This window comes from Oncorhynchus clarkii, chromosome 10, assembly GCF_045791955.1.
Source record: "Oncorhynchus clarkii lewisi isolate Uvic-CL-2024 chromosome 10, UVic_Ocla_1.0, whole genome shotgun sequence".
Taxonomy (NCBI): Eukaryota; Metazoa; Chordata; class Actinopteri; order Salmoniformes; family Salmonidae; genus Oncorhynchus; species Oncorhynchus clarkii.
The window spans coordinates 34,667,789-34,692,811 of NC_092156.1; the positions used below are offsets into that span (position 1 = coordinate 34,667,789).

At 43.4% G+C, this 25,023-nt stretch overlaps 1 protein-coding gene across 1 annotated transcript; it reads right to left on the minus strand.

Moving 5' to 3' along the window:
- Positions 1-13,939: 13,939 nt before the first annotated feature.
- Positions 13,940-25,023, minus strand: LOC139418328 (serrate RNA effector molecule homolog). The gene is made up of 20 exons (XM_071167699.1): positions 24,830-25,023; positions 24,057-24,196; positions 23,767-23,895; positions 23,543-23,689; positions 23,149-23,337; positions 20,086-20,255; positions 18,736-18,926; positions 18,433-18,567; positions 18,006-18,222; positions 17,359-17,534; positions 17,110-17,171; positions 16,919-16,997; positions 16,589-16,783; positions 16,321-16,491; positions 16,026-16,179; positions 15,715-15,908; positions 15,413-15,569; positions 15,084-15,173; positions 14,799-14,901; positions 13,940-14,200 (listed from the first exon to the last, which is right to left on the minus strand). Exons 2-20 carry the CDS (start codon positions 24,176-24,178, stop codon positions 14,125-14,127), a joined length of 2,757 nt encoding a protein of 918 aa, XP_071023800.1. The 5' UTR covers positions 24,179-24,196; positions 24,830-25,023; the 3' UTR covers positions 13,940-14,124.

Below are 25,023 nucleotides of genomic sequence, written 5' to 3' on the forward strand. Positions count from 1 at the left end.
CCAAAAGAGAAGAGACCAGGTACACCCTCTGCAGTACCAGTGGTGTACCTGGTTTCATGTTGCGTGCCCAGGCAGCGGACACAGCAGTAGCGCGCCCCACAGGAAAAAGTGACGCTGGGGCAGTTTGGAGGGCTCGGCACAGGCAGTCGAGTCCCTCATTCCGACTCAGTTCCTACAGCGAGCAGCTGGAGATGAAAGGAAACATGGATTGTGAAGAGAAGGAGCAAATGATTAAAGAGAGGGGAGGAACGCAGGGCCAGATTTATGGACCTCACCTCTTCTTCCAGTAGAGCCAGGATTTTTTTCTGAAATCTCTATTTGAAATAATCTCCTCCCTCGTGTCTTCTTCTTCTGGACAGATCAGTGATTGGCTGGAATGAGGATCATCAATTGTCCTTTTCGAAGTGTCTTTAGCTGTCTGGTTAAAGGCCAATTTATGCTTCATCCGAAAATGTGGTCGGAGGCTTCGTATGGAGGTTGTGACGCCATTGTGGAGCCTCCGGAAGCATGCAGAGGCCAAATCAAGCTCCATGCACATCTCAAATGTTGTAACAATGCAGCGGGCTCCGTATAGCTCCGCATTGACGTGATTGGTTGAAGCATGTTGTCTTCTTTTGACTCTATACTCCAAAAGTATGGATTTGAAATCAACTTTAATTATCTTCATCCATATTGGGTGAACCGTATAGAAATTACAGCACTTTTGGTACATAGTCCCCCCATTTTAGGGGAGCAAAAGTATTGGGACAAATTCACTTACCGGTATGCGTATTAAAGTAGTAAGAAGTCAGGTATTTGGTCCCATGGGAGCGGTTCTTCCTGTATAAACGCATACTCAATTATTTTTGAATATTATTTTAGTTATTTGCAACAAGGAAAACTAAGTGATAGACGACAATACAGATTAAAACAAAAGAAACATGTCTGGTTGGAACCCCAAGGGGTTATATGAAAACGTCACATCAAAATAAACAATATACAATACATAAGTACAAAAATAAAAAAGGTTTGTTAAAACAGATAACAAAACTTACTAATTATAAATGTATAAATGAATTGTAATCATGAAAAAAATATATATGTTTTTGTTTATTTGGGTGTGTACATGTGAGTGTATTGACACCATATGGAGAAGATTACAGAGTAGTTTGGTTCATCAGGCTGACCCCAAGTCTTTGCTTGGAAGTTATTGCGGGATGATGATGTTTTGGCAATGTGAAGATAAGAATTCCAGGGTATGGTACCTCCATGTCTGACAGTGACCTGGCAATGTGAAGATAAGAATTCCAGGGTATGGTACCTCCATGTCTGACAGTGACCTGGCAATGTGAAGATAAGAATTCCAGGGTATGGTACCTCCATGTCTGACAGCGACCTGGCAATGTGACGATAAGAATTCCAGGGTATGGTACCTCCATGTCTGACAGTGACCTGGCAATGTGAAGATAAGAATTCCAGGGTATGGTACCTCCATGTCTGACAGCGACCTGGCAATGTGACGATAAGAATTCCAGGGTATGGTACTCCATGTCTGACAGTGACCTGGCAATGTGACGATAAGAATTCCAGGGTATGGTACCTCCATGTCTGACAGCGACCTGGCAATGTGAGGTCTTGTGTTATTTCGGTGGATTTCAGAATTAACCTGGAAGAGTCCATTGAAGGGTTTAAGTAAACTGTCTGGGCTGTATAAATATTTGTAGATAGAAGTGCATAATTGGCGTACATTAATGTCATAAATAGACAACATATTGAATTTCTTAAACAAATGTGCAGTTGGTGCCAGGTATTTACAGGTGGCCAGTCTTGAAAATGTATTTTCAATTGTACTGGAATTTTTTTAATGTTTGTGCTTTTCTAATGACTGTTTTCTGTGTTCATGCAAGTGTGACTGACTGAACAAATCCTCACTGTCAGTAGCTGCATTTTGACAGTACGTCCAGACCTTTGTTTTGAGAATGAAAGATATCTGTTTCAAGATCTCAGCTTAGAGAGAAGAAGCCTCGTGAGGTATTGGTCTGTCGCATGTTATGAGCCAGTATTGGTCAGTCACATGAATGAAACAAAATGGCAATGATGAATTAATTATGCTAAATCATGGAAATATAACTTGTCTGTGTATATCCCTATTTAAGACAACTGCTGGGACTGCCCCTGCAGAGCTCCTGATTGACAAGTGTACTATAGGGCATTGAGTTGGTTGGAACCTCTCCAGCGTGCTGATAATAAAGGATGATTCATTTAAGATTGACTTTGAGAGTCTCTGGTGGTAATTTCCACAACATGGTAGTGAATTTCCACGACAATTTGGCGTCACGAACTACATAATTGATTCTGCCTGCAGAGTTTTCCCAGTGGGGGTCTGCGAGGAAAACCGGTGGCCCATTTTATGAAGCGTGAGGGAAATTCCCATCTGACCAAAAGAGGACAAGAACCCGCCCAGATCAGACTCTTACTGTGAGCTGCGCAGGAGGAGACACATCATCTGCAAACAATTGAGGGATGGCAACTGATTTCAGTAAGTCAATTTAAAGGAATTTGTTTAAAAATTATATTTAAAATATAAATAAACAAAGATGTAAAAGGATGGTACCACTAACCTACAAGATAACACAAGGTGTTTTTGAATACCAGGTGTTATTTACATGTATGGTAAGTGGCAAGACTATAGAACCTATAGAGACCATAGCAATCTATTACTATATCAACTATTGACACAATGGATGCTGAGGAACTGTAGATGCTGAGGCACTATAGATGCTCAGGGACCATGGATACTGTAGAGACTATGGCGACTGTAGAGACTATAGAGGAACTGCAGAAGATACATATGATGTGGAAGAAGGCTAGACCTAGTCTTAGAGAGAAGACTAGAGCGAGGGCAAGTAACAGTAGCACGCTCCACTGACTGCTGTCTGTAGGCGTTTATAAGATAAATGTGCACGTGGTCTGCAGCCACTGGTAGAGAATAGCATAAGGTGCACTCTGTGCTATTTTATATGTATAGTGAAGATATGATGCATAGGAGATAACGGCAGAGAATCGTTGAAGATGCTCATGGGGTAATAAGGGAGATTACAGAGTGTGTTTGGGAATTGTACTAAGTGAATGTGGATGTGAAAGTTGTGTATGGTTGTGTTAGTGAGGAAAGGATGTGTTAAGCTGATTGGAATTTGGATAATAAGCTGATTGATTGAAATTTGGGTGTTAAGCTGATTGGAATTTGGATAATAAGCTGATTGATTGAAATTTGGGTGTTAAGCTGATTGGAATTTGGATAATAAGCTGATTGATTGAAATTTGGATGTTAAGCTGATTGAAATGTGGATAAAAAGCTGACTGAACAGAGTGAATGAGAGCTGTAAGGGGACTAGCTCCAGTGGGAAAGAGGATTACTGATTCTGTGTGAGCTGAGTTTTCAGATCTATAACATTATCATGGGGTTCTGTCCACCACTGCCCATCGATCTACAGGCTGTGAGCACAGACAGGAGAATACCTATAACGTTATAAAGGGATTCTGTATGGAGATATGAGAGGAGAATATGCTGAATATATTTCTGGACACCTAGCCTGGACACCTAGCCATGGCCCGGGACTGGAAGATGCTTGTCGATATTGGCCAGCAACTCATTTTTCCACCTGAGATTGCTTCTACCAACCTTAGGCCAGACATGGTACTCTGGTCCCCTTCACAAAAGCCTGTGTACATCATAGAGCTCACAGTCCCGTGGGAAAACTCTGTTGAAGAGGCCTACGAGCGTAAGAAACTGCGTTACACAGAGTTGGCAGCAGACGCAACTCAGCGTGGCTGGAATGCAAAAGTCTGGCCAGTTGAAGTGGGATGCAGAGGATTCGTGGCTTCTTCCACCATCAGGTTGCTGAAAGAACTTGGAATCCATGGACAGGCTCTGCGGCAGACCATCAGAGCAGTTTCTCAAGCAGCTGAAAGAGGCAGCCAGTGGATCTGGATCAAACGGAAGGACCCTTGCTGGGCTAAAACTTCATGACCACCCCACCCCCACCTGAGAACCCAGTTCAGATCCCTCCAACTTGAGGAGGGCATATGAGGTATGCGGTCAGCTGTAGGGCTGGCTCAGGGAAGAGGACGCCCCTGCCTTGCATAGTCCCGTGGGAAATCTTAATTGGCCATGGGACACAAGCTAAGGCTTGATCACCCTTTAGCTGGCCACCTTTGATGAGGGTGTTTAGTGATTAAAGGCCAAAACACCCACTGATTCGAAGGCACACTACTGAGGATGTGTCCCAAAATTGACATCTTAACCCAGTCTAAGAAATAAACCTCCCATGCCACTCTGTCAACATCACAGCAAATCTCATGTAAGTGCATACCATCTATTGGCACAATGGACAGTTTTTAACATCTCGTCCCGTGTTTTATGATTCTGAATATGCTGTTAAATAGAACACTACTGTAGAGGAGGAATTTGTGATGTAGTACAAATGTATACTGGGTTACTAGAGATAAAGTAACACAATATTTGTATAATGGGTTACTAGAGATAAAGTAACATAATATTTGTATAATGGGTTACTAGGGATCTGATGAAGTAGCAATATAAATAATAATAATAATATACAACTTGCACACCCTCACGTAGACGTACGTAAGTGGTGTAAAAAGTATTCTGTTCAGAGTGGTCCCTTTATGGATCATATATTAAAGTTGAGGTTAAAGCATTGTACGGGACTTGACTTTCCCCTAACCAATAAAACTATACACGCTTATGAGATTTCCTCCATCCTGGTAATACATTTTGAAATAAGCCCATACCCTGTTAAATAGAAAATAGAACCAATGATTTTCTGTATGCTAGGTAGAGACTTATTATGGACAGAGCATGCCATCTACAGGGGACTGATAGACAGTGCAGAGTGATTGGAGTGCTGCATCAGATCACCTGGCCTCCACAATCACCCGACCTCAACCTAATTGAGATGTTTGGGATGAGTTGGACCACAGAGTGAAGGAAAAGCAGCTAACATGTGTGGCAACTTCTTCAAGACTGTTGGAAAAACATTCGTCATGAAGCTGGTTGAGAAAATGCCAAGAGTGTGCAAAGTTGTCATCAAGGCAAAGGGAGGCTACTTTGAAGAACCTCAAATAAAAAAAATATATATATTTTTTTTGGTTACTACATGATTCCATATGTGTTATTTCATAGTTTTGATGTCTTTGCTATTATTCTACAATGTAGAAAATAGTACAAATAAAGAACAACCCTTGAATGAGTAACTGTGTCCAACCTTTTGACTGGTACTGTACGTTAGAAGCTCAGTAATCGATGAAGACACTGATTTCATCAGAGGCACCAATCTCACCTTGACCTGCTGCTGAAGTTACCAATTACCTCCATCACCTCCATTATTATATCAGGAGGATCAAACCGAAGCAGAGAAGGGAAATGTCCCTTAATGTAATCCAAGGGATTTCCATCAGTTTTCTCTATTTTCTTTGACATAGAGGAACCCATTCACAAAAAAAAGTTATTAAATTCACATGAAATAACATCAAATAAATGTATTGGTCACATACACATATTTAGCAGATGTTATTGCGGGTGTAGCAAAATGTTTTTGTTCCTAGCTCCAACAGTGCAGTAGAAAAAACTTCTGGATAATAATGTAAGAAATAACACACAAAAAAACAAAACACTGCAAAATTGCTTAGGAGCTAGAAGCAGAGCTGCCGTTGTCTGTCGGCACCATCTTAGCAACTTATCATCAAGTCTTATTTTCAACAATAAATTGAGATGGGATAATTGTAAATGCCTTTTTCTTATTCAACAGTTGATTGATGATTTTCCAAGTTGATGTTATATTATTTAGGATTCTTGGAATTTGTTAGTAAATCTATATTTTTGGGGATATCTTAAGTAGGTGATTCAATTTGTTCTTATACTTTCTGTAATATGCAGAAATCAGGGGAGAGGACATTTGTGAGAAACGTTTTATACAACTTTGTTTTTAACTGAGGATGTTTTAGCGACCGGTCAGTATAAAGTTAGCCACATTATTAAAATAATTTGTAAAAATATCAATAAGGGTGTCAGATGAATTGATCACTCTTGTGGGTTTATAGATGAGGGGATACAGATAGCTGGAGTATAAAGTATTTATAAAGTCAGATGTCAGTGAGTGGTTCTCACTTTTAAATACATTTATGTTGTAATCACCCAATAGAAAACACATTTTATCTTCATTATTAATCAAATCCAAGGTTGATGCAAGGATATAAAAAAAAAAGCGACCAATGTCAGAATAGGGTGGTCGACAGATGCATCCAATTACCACTTTTTTACCACCCCAAAAAAACAGGAGGGAATTTCTATGAGAAGAGATTCAGCATCACTGTTATCAGATGTAAGTGCGAGGTCCTCTCTTACAAAAAATTGAAACGTTTATGAACAAAAATGGATATTCCTTCTCCATTGCTATTTTCTTCTCCACCCACCCCTAAAAATCCCACCCGTAATCATTTTTCAGGGTGGGAGGGACATGTTATTGGACCATAATAACGCATTTTCGATTGCAATGTTGCAATAAAACATTATGTTCAAGAAGAAAACAGTAGAAGTCTGTGATGTAGTTTCCGCATGCGCGAGGTAGGGTATTGCATGGCAGTCATGGCATAAACCAAGTTCAAGTGCAGCGCTGTCTCTCTAGTAGTTATATACTGTATATTAACAAGTCATACTATAACATTACCAAGGGTAAACAACAGGATATTACAAAATTCTATTATATACAGTGCCTTGCGAAAGTATTCGGCCCCCTTGAACTTTGCGACCTTTTGCCACATTTCAGGCTTCAAACATAAAGATATAAAACTGTATTTTTTTGTGAAGAATCAACAACAAGTGGGACACAATCATGAAGTGGAACGACATTTATTGGATATTTAAACTTTTTTAACAAATCAAAAACTGAAAAATTGGGCGTGCAATATTATTCAGCCCCCTTAAGTTAATACTTTGTAGCGCCAACTTTTGCTGCGATTACAGCTGTAAGTCGCTTGGGGTATGTCTCTATCAGTTTTGCACATCAATAGACTGACATTTTTTCCCATTCCTCCTTGCAAAACAGCTCGAGCTCAGTGAGGTTGGATGGAGAGCATTTGTGAACAGCAGTTTTCAGTTCTTTCCACAGATTCTCGATTGGATTCAGGTCTGGACTTTGACTTGGCCATTCTAACACCTGGATATGTTTATTTTTGAACCATTCCATTGTAGATTTTGCTTTATGTTTTGGATCATTGTCTTGTTGGAAGACAAATCTCCGTCCCAGTCTCAGGTCTTTTGCAGACTCCATCAGGTTTTCTTCCAGAATGGTCCTGTATTTGGCTCCATCCATCTTCCCATCAATTTAAACCATCTTCCCTGTCCCTGCTGAAGAAAAGCAGGCCCAAACCATGATGCTGCCACCACCATGTTTGACAGTGGGCATGGTGTGTTCAGGGTGATGAGCTGTGTTGCTTTTACGCCAAACATAACGTTTTGCATTGTTGCCAAAAAGTTCCATTTTGGTTTCATCTGACCAGAGCACCTTCTTCCACATGTTTGGTGTGTCTCCCAGGTGGCTTGTGGCAAACTTTAACCGACACTTTTTATGGATATCTTTAAGAAATGGCTTTCTTCTTGCCACTCTTCCATAAAGGCCAGATTTGTGCAATATACGACTTGATTGTTGTCCTATGGACAGAGTCTCCCACCTCAGCTGTAGATCTCTGCAGTTCATCCAGAGTGATCATGGGCCTCTTGGCTGCATCTCTGATCAGTCTTCTCCTTGTATGAGCTGAAAGTTTAGAGGGACGGCCAGGTCTTGGTAGATTTGCAGTGGTCTGATACTCCTTCCATTTCAATATTATCGCTTGCACAGTGCTCCTTGGGATGTTTAAAGCTTGGGAAATCTTTTTGTATCCAAATCTGGCTTTAAACTTCTTCACAACAGTATCTCGGACCTGCCTGGTGTGTTCCTTGTTCTTCATGATGCTCTCTGCGCTTTTAACGGACCTCTGAGACTATCACAGTGCAGGTGCATTTATACGGAGACTTGATTACACACAGGTGGATTGTATTTATCATCATTAGTCATTTAGGTCAACATTGGATCATTCAGAGATCCTCACTGAACTTCTGGAGAGAGTTTGCTGCACTGAAAGTAAAGGGGCTGAATAATTTTGCACGCCCAATTTTTCAGTTTTTGATTTGTTAAAAAAGTTTGAAATATCCAATAAATGTCGTTCCACTTCATGATTGTGTCCCACTTGTTGTTGATTCTTCACAAAAAAATACAGTTTTATATCTTTATGTTTGAAGCCTGAAATGTGGCAAAAGGTCGCAAAGTTCAAGGGGGCCGAATACTTTCGCAAGGCACTGTATATAGTCAGGTCCATAAGTATTTGGACAATGACACAATTTGCATCATGTTAGCTCTGTACGCCGCCACAATGGATTGGAAAGGAAACAATCAAGATTTGCTTTAAGTATAGACTTTCACCTTTAATTTAAGGGTTTTGTCAAAATTATTGTATGAACCGTGTAGGAATTACAACCATTTTTATACAGCCCCCCCCCCCCCCATTTTAGGAGCTCAGGAGTAATTGCACAAACAATCATTAATTAAATTGTGAGTTGTAATACTTGTTTGCAAATCCTTTGCAGTCAATGACTGCTTGAAGTCTGGAAACCATAGACATCGCCAGATGCTGGGTTTCTTCCCTGGTGAGATCATCTGTTCACCTGTTCACCTCTGCGTCTCACAAAAACATGGCATTTGGAACCAAAAATCTCACATTTGGACTCGTCAGACCAAAGGACAGATTTCCACCGGTCTAATGTCTAATGCTCACGTTTCTTGGCCCAAGCAAGTCTCTTCTTATTGGTGTCCTTTAGTAGTGGTTTCTTTACAGCAATTTGACCATCAAGGCCTGATTCACAGTCTCCTCAATGAAGCATTTATTTGGGCTGCAATCTGAGGTGCTGTTAATGACAGATTTCCGATGCTCGTATCTCTAATTAATTTATCCTCTGCAGCAGAGGTAACTCTGGGTCTTCCTTTCCTGTTGTGGTACTCATGAGAGCCAGTTTCATCATAGCGCTTGATGGTTTTTGCAACTTCACACATTTTTGGGGTGTTACTACATGATTCCTTGTGTTATTTCATAGTTTTGATGTCTTCACTATTATTCTACAATGTAGAAAAATAGTAAAAATTAAGATAAACGCTTCAATGAGTAGGTGTGTCCAAACTTTTGATTGTGTGTGTGTATGTATATATACACACACATATACAGTGCCTTGCGAAAGTATTCGGCCCCCTTGAACTTTGCGACCTTTTGCCACATTTCAGGCTTCAAACATAAAGATATAAAACTGTATTTTTTTGTGAAGAATCAACAACAAGTGGGACACAATCATGAAGTGGAACGACATTTATTGGATATTTCAAACTTTTTTAACAAATCAAAAACTGAAAAATTGGGCGTGCAAAATTATTCAGCCCCTTTACTTTCAGTGCAGCAAACTCTCTCCAGAAGTTCAGTGAGGATCTCTGAATGATCCAATGTTGACCTAAATGACTAATGATGATAAATACAATCCACCTGTGTGTAATCAAGTCTCTGTATAAATGCACCTGCACTGTGATAGTCTCAGAGGTCCGTTAAAAGCGCAGAGAGCATCATGAAGAACAAGGAACACACCAGGCAGGTCCGAGATACTGTTGTGAAGAAATTTAAAGCCGGATTTGGATACAAAAAGATTTCCCAAGCTTTAAACATCCCAAGGAGCACTGTGCAAGCGATAATATTGAAATGGAAGGAGTATCAGACCACTGCAAATCTACCAAGACCTGGCCGTCCCTCTAAACTTTCAGCTCATACAAGGAGAAGACTGATCAGAGATGCAGCCAAGAGGCCCATGATCACTCTGGATGAACTGCAGAGATCTACAGCTGAGGTGGGAGACTCTGTCCATAGGACAACAATCAGTCGTATATTGCACAAATCTGGCCTTTATGGAAGAGTGGCAAGAAGAAAGCCATTTCTTAAAGATATCCATAAAAAGTGTCGTTTAAAGTTTGCCACAAGCCACCTGGGAGACACACCAAACATGTGGAAGAAGGTGCTCTGGTCAGATGAAACCAAAATTGAACTTTTTGGCAACAATGCAAAACGTTATGTTTGGCGTAAAAGCAACACAGCTGAACACACCATCCCCACTGTCAAACATGGTGGTGGTGGCAGCATCATGGTTTGGGCCTGCTTTTCTTCAGCAGGGACAGGGAAGATGGTTAAAATTGATGGGAAGATGGATGGAGCCAAATACAGGACCATTCTGGAAGAAAACCTGATGGAGTCTGCAAAAGACCTGAGACTGGGACGGAGATTTGTCTTCCAACAAGACAATGATCCAAAACATAAAGCAAAATCTACAATGGAATGGTTCAAAAATAAACATATCCAGGTGTTAGAATGACCAAGTCAAAGTCCAGACCTGAATCCAATCGAGAATCTGTGGAAAGAACTGAAAACTGCTGTTCACAAATGCTCTCCATCCAACCTCACTGAGCTTGAGCTGTTTTGCAAGGAGGAATGGGAAAAAATGTCAGTCTCTCGATGTGCAAAACTGATAGAGACATACCCCAAGCGACTTACAGCTGTAATCGCAGCAAAAGGTGGCACTACAAATGATTAACTTAAGGGGGCTGAATAATTTTGCACGCCCAATTTTTCAGTTTTTGATTTGTTAAAAAAGTTTGAAATATCCAATAAATGTCATTCCACTTCATGATTGTGTCCCACTTGTTGTTGATTCTTCACAAAAAAATACAGTTTTATATCTTTATGTTTGAAGCCTGAAATGTGGCAAAAGGTCGCAAAGTTCAAGGGGGCCGAATACTTTCGCAAGGCACTGTATATACTGCTCAAAAAAATAAAGGGAACACTAAAATAACACATCCTAGATCTGAATGAATGAAATGTTCTTATTAAATACTTTTTTCTTTACATAGTTGAATGTGCTGACAACAAAATCACACAAAAATGATCAATGGAAATCAAATTTATCAACCCATGGAGGTCTGGATTTGGAGTCACACTCAAAATTAAAGTGGAAAACCACACTACAGGCTGATCCAACTTTGATGTAATGTCCTTAAAACAAGTCAAAATGAGGCTCAGTAGTGTGTGTGGCCTCCACGTGCCTGTATGACCTCCCTACAACACCTGGGCATGCTCCTGATGAGGTGGCGGATGGTCTCCTGAGGGATCTCCTCCCAGACCTGGACTAAAGCATCTGCCAACTCCTGGACAGTCTGTGGTGCAATGTGGCGTTGGTGGATGGAGCGAGACATGATGTCCCAGATGTGCTCAATTGGATTCAGGTCTGGGGAACGGGCGGGTCAGTCCATAGCATCAATGCCTTCCTCTTGCAGGAACTGCTGACACACTCCAGCCACATGTCTAGCATTGTCTTGCATTAGGAGGAACCCAGGGCCAACCGCACCAGCATATGGTCTCACAAGGGGTCTGAGGATCTCATCTCGGTACCTAATGGCAGTCAGGCTACCTCTGGCGAGCACATGGAGGGCTGTGCGGCCCCCCAAAGAAATGCCACCCCACACCATGACTGACCCACCGCCAAACCGGTCATGCTGGAGGATGTTGCAGGCAGCAGAACATTCTCCACGGCGTCTCCAGACTGTCACGTCTGTCACATGTGCTCAGTGTGAACCTGCTTTCATCTGTGAAGAGCACAGGGCGCCAGTGGCGAATTTGCCAATCTTGGTGTTCTCTGGCAAATGCCAAACGTCCTGCACGGTGTTGGGCTGTAAGCACAACCCCCACCTGTAGACGTCGGGCCCTCATACCACCCTCATGGAGTCTGTTTCTGATCGTTTGAGCAGACACATGCACATTTGTGGCCTGCTGGAGGTCATTTTGCAGGGCTCTGGCAGAGCTCCTCCTTGCACAAAGGCAGAGGTAGCGGTCCTGCTGCTGGGTTGTTGCCCTCCTACGGCCTCCTCCACGTCTCCTGATGTACTGGCCTGTCTCCTGGTAGCGCCTCCATGCTCTGGACACTACGCTGACAGACACAGCAAACCTTCTTGCCACAGCTCGCATTGATGTGCCATCCTGGATGAGCTGCACTACCTGAGCCACTTGTGTGGGTTGTAGACTCCGTCTCATGCTACCACTAGAGTGAAAGCACCGCCAGCATTCAAAAGTGACGAAACCAGGAAGCATAGGAACTGAGAAGTGGTCTGTGGTTATCACCTGCAGAACCACTCCTTTATTGGGGGTGTCTTGCTAATAGCCTATAATTTCCACTTGTTGTCTATTCCATTTGCACAACAGCATGTGAAATTTGTCAATCAGTGTTGCTTCCTAAGTGGACAGTTTGATTTCACAGAAGTGTGATTGACTTGGAGTTACATTGTGTTGTTTAAGTGTTCCCTTTATTTGTTTGAGCAGTGTATATATGTGTATATATATATATCTATATAAACAGCCAAAAATAATTGTCCCTTTTCAGGACCCTGTCTTTCAAAGATAATTCGTAAAAATCCAAATAACTCCACAGATCTTCATTGTAAAGGGTTTAAACACTGTTTCCCATGCTTGTTCAATGAACCATAAACAGTTAATGAACAGGCACCTGTGGAACGGTCGTTAAGACACTAACAGCTTACAGACAGTTGGCAATTAAGGTCACAGTTATGAAAACTTAGGACACTAAAGAGGCCTTTCTACTGACAAAAACACCAGAAGATGCCCAGGGTCCCTGCTCATCTGCGTGAATGTGCCTTAGGCATGCTGCAAGGAGGCATGAGGACTGCAGATGTGGCTGGGGCAATAAATTGCAATGTCCGTACTGTGAGACGGGACAGACAGCCGATCGTACCTCACAGTGGCAGACCACATGTAACACCTGCACAGGATTGATACATCCGATCATCACACCTGCGGGACAGGTACAGGATGGCAACAACAACTGCCCAAGTTACACCAGGAACGCACAATCTCTCCATCAGTGCTCAGACTGTCTGCAATAGGCTGAGAGAAGCTGGACTAAGGGCGTGTAGGCCTGTTGTAAGGCAGGTCCTCACCAGACATCACCGGCAACCTATGGGCACAAACCCACCGTCGCTGGACCAGACTAGCAAAAAGTGCTCTTCACTGAAAAGTCACGGTTTTGTCTCACCAGGGGTGATGGTCAGATTTGCGTACATGGTCGAAGGAATGAGCGTTACACCAAGGCCTGTACTCTTAGAGCGATTTGGAGGTGGAGGGTCCGTCATGGTCTGGGGCGGTGTAACACAGCGTTGATATTGCCTGCGTTACAGGGAAGACATCCTCCTTCCTCATGTGGTACCCTTCCTGCAGGCTCATCCTGACATGACCCTCCAGCATGACAATGCCACCAGCCATACTGCTCGTTCTGTGCGTGATTTCCTGCAAGACAGGAATGTCAGTGTTCTGCCATGGCCAGCAATGAGCCCGGATCGCAATCCCATTGAGCACGTCTGGGACCTGTTGGATCGGAGGGTGAGGGCTAGGGCCATTCCCCCCAGAAATGTCTGGGTACTTGGTGGAAGAGTGGGGTAACATCTCACAGCAAGAACTGGCAAATCTGGTGCAGTCCATGAGATACACTGCAGTATTTAATGCAGCTGGTGGCCACACCAGATACTGACTGTTACTTTTGACCTCCCCCCCTTTGTTCAGGGACATAGTATTCCATTTCTGTTAGTCACGTCTGTGGAACTTGTTCAGTTTATGTCTCAGTTGTTGAATCTTATGTTCATACAAATATTTACACATGTTAAGTTTGCTGAAAAAAAACGCAGTTGACACTGAGGACGTTTCTTTTTTTGCTGATATATATATATATATATATATATTTTAAAAAATGCCATTGTCATCAAATGTTTTTTATTGAGGTTATACATTCTTTTAATTCAAGTTGGTTACAATTGTACTGAGACTTTGCGCTGCAGACACTGAACAAAAAAATAGGAGGCTAATTCATCACTTAACATAAGGGGATAAGAAGGGGAAATTACAATGATTAGAAACAAAAGAGATTAAAATAAATGGAGTCTAGAAGAAGTCCATGTCATCAGGTGCATCCAGGTCACGGTATTCAATGATGTTGCGTGGATCTCCCCGAGACATTCTGAAGGAGTGCAAAGAGGCACAGCATAGAAATAGGAAAGATTGAGAGAAAAATTAAGAGGTTTCTAAACGTAAGTCTGTCATTAGCAGAAAAGGAAAGCTTTTTAAAAATGTTTTAATTTAACTAATTTTACCAGGCAAGTTGACTGAAAACACATTCTCATTTACAACAACGACCTGGGAATAGTTACAGGGGAGAGGAATGAGCCAATTGGAAGCGGGCAATGATTAGGTGGCCATGATGGTCAGATTGGGAATTTAGCCAGGACACCAGAGTTAACACCCCTACTCTTACTCTTACAATAAGTGCCATGGGATATTAGTGACCAGAGTCAGGACACCCGTTTAACGTCTCATCCGAAAGACGGCACCCTACACAGGACAATGTCCCCAATCACCGCCATTGGGAATTCAGAGGAAGAAGTGCCTCCTACTGGCCCTCCAATACCACTTCCAGCAGCATCTGGTCTCCCATCCTGGGACCGACTAAAACCAACCCTGCTTAGCTTCAGAGGTAAGCCAGCAGTGGGATGCAGGGTGGTATGCCGCTGGCCGAAGATAATGGTGCGGTATTCGTCCCTAACTGACCATGGTCTCACCTGTTGTTGCGGGGTTTACCAGGGTAGCCACCACCCTGTCCACGGAAGTTGTCATAGTTACCCCGACCGCCCCCATACTGGTTTGGTGGGTAAGGAGGTCCACCTTGGGAAGAGTAAGGTACAGTATGTGTGTCATGTCAGAACAGAACACCTGAGAGCTGCAACCAAATTAATTACATAGTTGTGGTAAACTTAAATTTGTTAAATTCTCAGGATAAGTGGTGATGTAAAAAGAGCTTAATAAATCAATGTGATAATATGATAGGAGATGAGGCAGAGGCTCACCTCCGTAACCCATGACAGGAGGACGAGGCTGGCCGGGACCGAAGCCCATGAGGCCCTGGGGAGGGAAGGGCATGCCTGGAGAAAGAACTCCTACAGAGAGATGGAGAGAAACAGGGTCAGTGGAAAAATACACACTTAGATTCAATGATACAGCTACACCTAAACTCTTCTAGAAACATTTGCTCCCCGGGGGGCCTTTTCAGGAGGATGTAACATTACAGAACGTTTGAATACAAAATGTATGGTGTAGAACAAATATGATTGTCAGCGACAACATGGAATCGTGTCAGTGCTATTCATTCTATTTCTATGTGCAACGTGTCCCTCACCCTGTCCTGGGCCAGGCGGAGGAGGTGGCTTCATCTCCGGGAGGGAAGGTCGCTTGGCATCCATGAGGAAATTGTTGAAAAACACCACCTCCTTTTTCACCTCGTCAATTTTGTCCCCGTGTTTGTTCAGGATGTGCTTGCGCACAAACTCTGGGCCCTGGCCAGGCAGAGGGATCAAATTAATTCACATTTTAATCTGCACCACACCGTGGCAAGGGAAACACAGACCAGTACATGCTTAATGCTTTTTGGATATACAATATTTCTGTTGACAATTTACTTCCATCCTAACAGACACACACCTTGAACTTCTTGCCACTGAGGGGGCAGAGCCACTTGTCCTTGCCCAGCTCCTGGGTGTTTGCCGACACAAACTTCTCCACCTCATGCTCTGGGTCCTTCCGGCCCATCTTGCCTGCCTCCTCTTCTGATAGCTTCTCCTTCACACTGAATAGGGGGCTTAGCCTCTCCTCAAATGTCTTCTGCCACTCCAACACTGAGTGCATGACAGGGGGAGGGGGAGACAGTCAGTCAATCGTGTGTCAATGTATGATGCAGCCATCTCAAATGTGTGCCTAGCCAGTGTTGAATAGTACAGTAGTGTCCTGCTCACCTTCCCCGTGTGTGATGCGGTTGGGAGGGATGGGCCCACGCACATGGATCATGCCACAGCGGTTGGGCATCTCATCCTCGCTGGGGTACTCGCAGTTGTTGTAGTAGTCAATGGAATGGACAATACGCAGGTACAAGAGAAGACGGTCCAACACCTGGGAAGAGATGAAGGAAATCAAGTCAAGATAATGTACTTTTTCCTTTTCATTTGACCACTTTAGCATCAGACAAACCCCAAACATTTCACTGCATAAAAATAATGTAAAGCAGCTGTGTGCCAAGGCAGATGGATGGACCTTGACCAGCGTGTCATCCCTCTCCACAGTGATCTCGGCTGGGTTCCCCTCCTTGCTGCCCTCCTCTGCATCAGCTCCGCCCACACTGCCCAGTAGCTCCTCCTCCTCAGCGCTCACCTCCTCTATCAAGTAGTCAGTGATGTTCTTCAGGATGGGGTTCTGAGCCGCCATCTGATACAACCACACAATACGGGATTAAACATCCAAGAAACTGATAAGTTCATGATACATACTGCAAAGACGCCAAATTGCTTTCAGTGTCTTGTACCTCCACAGCAGACACATTATCTCCCCGGGCCTTTTGGCTCCACAGCCTGCCTCTGTCGTCCAGAGAGTGGATGAGTTTGGCTGACAGTTTGATGTCATTGCGCAGCACCTGTTTGTGCTGAGTGATGCCATTGATGTTGCGGACCCTCCGGGCTAGGTCTCTGTTCACCCCCGGGGCCAGCTCACAGTCACGCAGCTACACACAGTCAAGAGAACACATACAGGGTCAGAACACTCACTAACCAGCTGTGTGACTCAAGTGCCATATCTTGCTCATCATCAGATTCCAGTACTGCCTAATGTTGTAGTCTTGAAAGGTTGTTAAACTCACTCTGATGTTCTGGAGGTTCCAGCAGGTCTCCTTGATGTTGACACTACGGTCAAACGTCACCCAGCAGCGTCGGAAGAACCTGAGGTGAATGACAGACGTTACATTTTCAACCGTCCACTACAGTCCATTAGCAGCAAGGAGCAGCAGACAGGGTCCAGCTGTGGATGTGGTCACGTGAAAGTGGAACTAACCTGCGCTCCGGTTGGGGATCAGACAAGCACACTCGCATAAACCCAGGATATCTCCGACATAACTGAGGGAGGCAAAAACAACAGGTTAGTTCTTCCTCCTTCTTCCTCCTGGATGCCTCCAGTCATTGTGTGTGGGTAACAGCTGTATCTGAGAGTCCCATGTATCAATGTAACTTCAGAGTAGAGTGTCATTCTGACAGTCCATATAAGTGTTCAGTATGTTTGTACAGTCAAATAGCTTAAACTCACAGCTATGATCTCAGCCTTGGAGATTGTGGGGGCGATGCTCCTCATGAATAAAGAGCAGGTCCTGTGGAGAGGCCTGGGTCTCAGGGGCTGGTCCTCCTTGGGTTTCTTCTCCTCTTGTTTCTCCCTCTCTCTCGCCCTTTCCTTTGGTTTCTCCTCTTTGCTTTTCTTACCGTCAGCTACACAATGAGTGGAGCAGAGAAGTCATTACCTTAACAAAAATACACTGCTCAAAAAAATAAAGGGAACACTAAAATAACATCCTAGATCTGAATGAATTCAATTCTTATTAAATACTTTTTTCTTTACATAGTTCAATGTGCTGACAACAAAATCACACAAAAATTATCAATGGAAATCAAATTTATCAACCCATGGAGGTCTGGATTTGGAGTCACACTCAAAATTAAAGTGGAAACCCACACTACAGGCTGATCCACCTGTTGTCTATTCCATTTGCACAACAGCACGTGAAATGTATTGTCAATCAGTGTTGCTTCCTAAGTGGACAATTTGATTTCACAGAAGTGTGATTGACTTGGAGTTACATTGTGTTGTTTAAGTGTTCCCTTTATTTTTTTGAGCAGTGTATATTTGAATACTAGAATTTGTGAAAACAGTGACCCCAACGCAGTGCCTTCATCACTCACCTTCACCCTCTTCTTCCTCTTCATCCTTGTCCTCCCCCTCCTCCTTTTCCTCATCGTCCTTGTCCTCCCCTTCCTCCTTTTCCTCACCCTCATCCTCCTTCTCTGCATTTTTATCAGAGGAATGATGGGAGTTGGAGTCGGAATCGGAGTCACTCTCAGAGGCACTGGCCTCATCTTCACTGTCTCCACTGTGCTTCCGCTTCCTCTTCTTACTCAGCTAACAAACACATGGAAAGAAAAATAGGTGGTGGTAAAGGTCAATAGATCCATCACTGATACAAATCAATTAGCCCAAATCCTAACTTGAGTACTCTTTTAGTGCAAATTTCCCACCGTCATTGATGCAAGTTAGGATTTGGCCCATTAAGAGCAGCACATTCAAAAAGTCAGAAAGACAGACTAAGACACATGGACGCTAAACACTAACCTTCTTAGGCTCAGGCACAACTTCTTTGCTTTTCACCTCTTTTTCTCCTTTCTCTTCTCCCTCACTCCCTTCTGCTGCTGCTGCTTCACCACCACCGTTTGCCCCCTTCTCCGTGCTGCAGGCATCACTCTCCCCCTGTGGCAGAGTTTGCTACATCAATGACTAGTTGACAAGCATTTCACTACATCCACAATAACATCTGCTAAATAGGAGTATGTGACCAATAAAATTGGATGACTCCCTGTCTCGAGGGGGAAGAATAGAGCAGGGCAAAGAAAAGGTGGTTACGACAAGACAGCATACATTCTCTTTGTCAGCTGGGGGTTTGCGGTCATTGTCCTGATTCTTATCCTTGGGCTCCTCTTTTTTGGGGGGTTCAGTTCCAGGACCAACAGCTGCCGCCCTGTCAGCTCTCTCCCTCTCCTCTTCCTCCTCAGACGGCAGCTCCAATATACGCAGGTCATGATCTGTCCCTCCCTCCATCTTTATCACCGCTGAATGACAGAGGGAGGACAGGGGTAAGGACACTGGTCACCAACCGGTCGATCGTGATAAAGCCTTGCATATCTATTTTTGTCTTATTCATTTCATGCTGTTGGCAGTAGGTGCACTAGCTGCCCTAGCGCTGGCATAGTGAAGTGTTCCCAGTTTGAACCATTTCATGTGTCTGAAGGTAAAACTGTGCCTACCCGGCAGCCCCAGGGAGAAAAATCAAGATAACTGCAGACACTGATCTGAGCTTCCTTATGTAAAGACTGTAAAAAGAAGCCTCAAACGCACAGCAAAGTTGATACTGTGAGATTTAAACCATGACTAAAGAGTGTCAATGAATACAGCAAAGACCTGCTGTTTTTACAAGGAAGTTCACATTTAAGTTATTCAACACTTCACCGTCAAACACTTTGTTCAACACTTTTATAAGTCATTAAATGTGCTTCTCCCTACTTCCACTACAACCAACACTGCAGTTACAGTGCATAAGTAGCAAATTGTATAGATAAGCTTGCGTTATTTTTATCAGCTTGTCTTCAATATTAAGAAATATTCAACTTTCTCTGGTCATAGGAGTAACAACATGAATTACTGCATGGGGCAGAAATAATGCAGTGCGACTAAAGTTGCCATTAGCTGGAATAATGTGTGTCCTTTTGGTCAGTCTCAGGGAGGGACGGTGAGAGGAAGCCTTAGACGCAGGCCATCAGTGCAGTACATTTTTAAAAAGCAAATTATTCTCACTCAGCTGTGCCTCAAGTAATACAACAAATTATATATTACCAGTGTGATTTTTACATTTTTAAATACCATTTCAAAATGGTCTGAGAAAAACATTGAACCACCCTCATTGCTACAGAACTGTTTTTAAATAGGTTCATGTTGCATAGGCGTACATTTTTTAAGCCAGGTTACAAAATTGTGAATGGTAGAACTTGGCTTGCATTTTGACTCAGAAAGTGATATTGAATCAGAAAAGGTTTGGTGACCACTGGGTTAGGATATATAACCTGTTGAGGTAACTAAACCTACCAACAAATAACACCCATCCTGACACTGCTCGAAACTAAGGTTGACATCCAAGTACTGTGCAAGAGAGCTGAATGAAGCCATTAGAGGTCTCCCACTGCCACCCACCTCCAACCACACCCACTACTCTACCTGCATCCAAGACCTTCATGATGGCCTGGGCCTTCTCCATGTCCAGGGAGACGGTGTCGAACCAGCCGTTCTCCATCAGGAATATGTAGACATTCAGCCGGTTCTGCAAGCCACTGTGGGCCTCAGCCTTCCGCCGGCCCGCCTCATCCGGGTGGTATTTGGATCTGAACCTGAGTTCACAACAATGTCCCCAAAAGAGCACGGGAGAGAGACAGGGCAGGGATGGAGGGGAGGAGAGCAGAATGTTAGAGAATGTCCTTGTATGTATGGCCAGGCCAAATAAACTGGCCTACAGCAATGAACTGGGACTAATATTCTGCCATTCTATACCCAAACACTAAATCAAATTTAAAAAACAAAATTAAAATACTGGAGGACAACTTTTTTCTGAACGTTCCTGTATCCTGCAATGTCTTATTTTGGGGGAACACAGCATGTCCATCAATTAAATGCAACTACAATATATACTCAAACGTATGTGGACACCACTTCAAATTAGTGGATTCGGCTATTTTCTTTACCCCCCTTTCTCCCCAATTTCATGGTATCCAATTGTTTTTAGTAGCTACTATCTTGTCTCATCGCTACAACTCCCGTACGGGCTCGGGAGAGACGAAGGTTGAAAGTCATGCGTCCTCCGATACACAACCCAACCAAGCCGCACTGCTTCTTAACACAGCGCGCCTCCAACCCGGAAGCCAGCCGCACCAATGTGTCGGAGGAAGCACCGCGCACCTGGCAACCTTGGTTAGTGCGCACTGCGCCCGGCCAGCCACAGGAGTCGCTGGTGCGCGATGAGACAAGGACATCCCTACCGGCCAAGCCTTCCCTAACCCGGGCGACGCTAGGCCAATTGTGCGTCACCCCACGGACCTCCCGGACACGGCCGGTTACGACAGAGCCTGGGCACGAACCCAGAGTCTCTGATGGCACAGCTGGCGCTGCAGTACAGCACCCTTAACCACTGTGCCACCCGGGAGGCCCCGAGCTCAGTGACTTTCATCGGGGCTCCATCATAGCATGCCACCTTCCCAATTTGTCACATTTTTGCCCCAGTCAACTTTAAGTGCTGTTATTGTGAAGTGGAAACAACTATGAGCAACAACGGCTCAGCCATGAAGTAGGCCACACAAGCTCACAGAACAGGACCGCCGAGTGCTGAAGAGTGTAAAAACCATCTGTTCTTGGTTGCAATACTCACGACAGAGTTCCAAACTGCCTCTAGAAGCAACATCAGCACAATAACTATTTGTTGAGACCTTCATGAAATGGGTTTCCATGGCCGAGCAGCTGCACACAAGCCTACGAGCCTATAAAAACTACAGCATACAATGACATTCTAGACGATTCTGTGCTTGCAACTTCGTGGCAACAGTTTAGGGAAGGCCATTTCCTGTTCCAGCATGACAATGGCCCCGTGCACAAACCGAGGTCCATACAGAAATGGCTGGTTTGTTGAGATCGATGTAGAATAACTTGACTGGCCTGCAGAGCCCTGACATCAACCCCATCGAACATATTTGGGATGAATTGGAATGCAGACAAGCCAGGCCTAATCTCCCAGCATCAGTGCCCAACCTCACTAATGCTCGTGGCTAACTGGGAGCTAGTCCCCCGCAGCAATGTTCCAACATCTAGTGGAAAGCCTTCCGAGAAGAGTAGAGGCTGTTATAGCAGCAATGTGTGGAGCAACTCCATATTAATGCCCATGATTTTGGAATGAGATGTTAAACAAGCAGGTGTCCACATACTTTTGGTTATGTAGTGTATCTAGGTCCACTCAAGTGACTGGCATATGAAGAAACACTTTTGTTCTGCACCTGGAAATGCTCTGGTGTCCTACTGTGGATTCTTCACAAAGTTTGCATGGTGTTATGTTTGTGTGTGAGTATAGCCGTTTGTGAAACATATCAGGATGCTTTAGGTCAACGCACCAAAAATAACTCAAAGGCAAAAGGGACACAGATATTCAAATAAAATAACACAGCACAGTTTAGAATTTTACAGTTCAGAAGAGCAAATTTGCCATGGAGTGGACAAAATTTACCTTTTTTTCTCCCAGTATAACAACACATATATACTGAGAGGGGTCTCTTCTGTAAAAATGGGCTCCACTTCACCCCCCTACTGTGTTTGTGTGCGCACACAATTTCATTTTCGGTTTTGGGATTCGATTTGATCCAAATATAAAAACAAAAATGGGGGAAAAAAGCATCACATACTAAAGAAAATAAAATATTTCCATGCGCGCAAGTGGTTTATTTGTCTGTCTAGCTAGTATCCCTGGTACTGTACGTCTAAAAGCAACTGCATTGTGCGCAGTGCAAACCCTAGCTGTCTAACAACGATTCCTGCGAGGAGTTCCAGTTTTTCCTCATCTTCAAAAACCTTGTTGTGAAGGGCGGGGGAGGAGTGGGAGGGAAGAAGGTTTGGTTAAGTTAAGAAAAAAAAATAACATTGACATTGTTTCATAATCCCTGGACACACTTGTGTAAAGTGTGATAAGCAAAACCGACAAACATACTCTGTTAAAAACTGTGTCAACTGATAATCCAAATCAGACTCACTTAAGAGCCAAATCTCTATCCTGTACTGTTTACTAGCTAGGCTATTTATTGACCTCTCTATTCATGATGGTAACCACCCAAAGCATTAACCAACTATTCTTATCTGAAGGTGGCATGGTATGCATGATAAGCCTGCCCAAAATACCAAGTATTATCTTAACACTTTCAATAATAGATCAAAATCGTTATAAAAATAGCTTAAATTAAGTATGTTCAGGATGTTTTAAATACACCCATTCAACTATACCCTTTTTTAGTTAGATAACCAACTAAAAGTATTGTATGCCTTGATAATGCAACCTGTCAAATATAGGCCTAACGTCTTCCACAAACTATACTGTCTTTACCAAGCTATTAACGAACAGCTCCGATAGCACCAGATCCATTTGACTGACAATTTCTGTGAATAGAAAGGTTGTCAGTGTTGCCAGCCTAATTCACAACGAACTGATCATGAATACTAATAATAGAGCAGCAAAGGCTATGATAATCGTACCACTCTTCATCTTTGTGCGCAAGGAAGAAGTCCTGCATCTGCTGCCGTCGGAAGTCTATCTTGTACTCATTATAACGTTTGACTGCCTCGGTCTCATCCACAGAGTCATCCAGGGACAGAAGGAACTCCTTAAAGCTCTTCATCACCGGAGGTGGCAGGCCCAGATCCATATCATGGATGTTTCCTAGCCTAGTAGACAAATGACAAGGTTAAAAAGAGTGTGAGAAAACCAGTTACTTAGAAACGGACTAACTAAGGGCAAGCTAATCTATTGGGTGGAACAGTCACAGCTCCAGTCAAGGACATGGTGCCATTTTATTGTCATCTGCTTTCCACAGATGACAAAGTCTGCATGAACAGGTTGGTTGTGTCCAGTCTACTCTCCTCTCCTCACCTTGCCTGGATGGGTATGCCATGGTGAGGCTGCATGAGATGAAGGTCAGGGTGGCCCCAAGGCTGTGGAGGGGCGTAGCTGGGGCCTCCGCCACCACCGTAGCCCAAGTCATACCCACCATGGTAGGGATCTCCTCCATGGTCATCCCTGATCAAAACAGAGGGAAGATTAACTCAAACATTGTGTACAGCAATGTAGGTAGTGTAGATAAATGTGATTCTCACCAATCTCTCCTCATGCGTTTCTGTTGGGGACTCATGTCGTGCCTGGGTGGGGAGAACCTCTCCCTGCGACCTCTCTCGTAGTCCCGATAATCCCCCCGGCTACGCCGCTCCCTGCCCCTGTCCCACTCCCTTGCAGATGGGCGCCAGTAAACGGAAATAACAAAAATATACATGTGAAACACCATGTATGTATGACATGGATTGGAATTGTTCTCTCCAATTTCAAAAGTTGCTTCCAATGTGCCATTATTTCTCTTTTGTTTTATACAAGTATATTCCCTCTTCCTCACCTGTCATTCCAGTCATCCCTACGCCTTTCCTCTCTCTCTCGGGAGCGGTCATAGTTGTCGCTCCTCTCACGACGGAACTTGTCTCTCCTTCTGCGATCATATTCATCATCACTGTCCGCCATCACCCTAAAAATGTAGGTCTGTAGCCAAATAGCATAGACATTAAAATGGTAAGTAGCTAACGGCAGCAAACAAATGAAATCGAACGGGTCACAGTAATCAAGCTAATCATCATAATTTGTTAAACACCAACATTACGTTGTCCTTAGCCAAATGTGTGTAGCAAAGCATGTGCCTCCTGATTGAGTTATGCTACTGGGAGTCACATGACCAGATAGCTAACCAACATCTTACATGGCATTTCAAGTAGCTAGCTAGCCGTTTATGTAGCTAACGTTAATTAGCTAGCTTGAATATCTGTTTTTCGAAGTAGGTTTAGTCAAGCTAGCTACTTCTTTCTCCATTAGTAGGCTAGTCGTAGTTTAATTAGGTACTTCCAATTTACTGCTAGCTTAGTTTACATGTTCATAGTAGCAAGCTAAAGTTAGCTTAGCTAGCGTCCCCAGCACTGTAATTTATCTATCTAACTAGCCGCGTTAGTTGGAAGAAGCTAGCTAGTCCCGGTAGACGCAAACAAAGCAAGGTCGGTATTTTTACTAGGCCGTTGTATTTTACGTGCTACAAAACATATGCTGTTACTTTCTTTACATAACATCAGCTTTCGCATACATCTCGTGACAGCATGAAATGAAACTTTATAGGGGGTAAATTACCTGTTAATAAATCACGTTATTTTAGCAATGCTGCGTGGTCTCTTAATGGCGACGCCGTTAGACAGGAAATACATTTCCCGGAAGTTGGATTACACGTTCAAACTGCATATTTAGTTAAGCATAAAGCCAAACACACAGAAAAAAAGAACAATAAAACGTATAATAAAATTTACTTTTACAAACTTCACAAATGT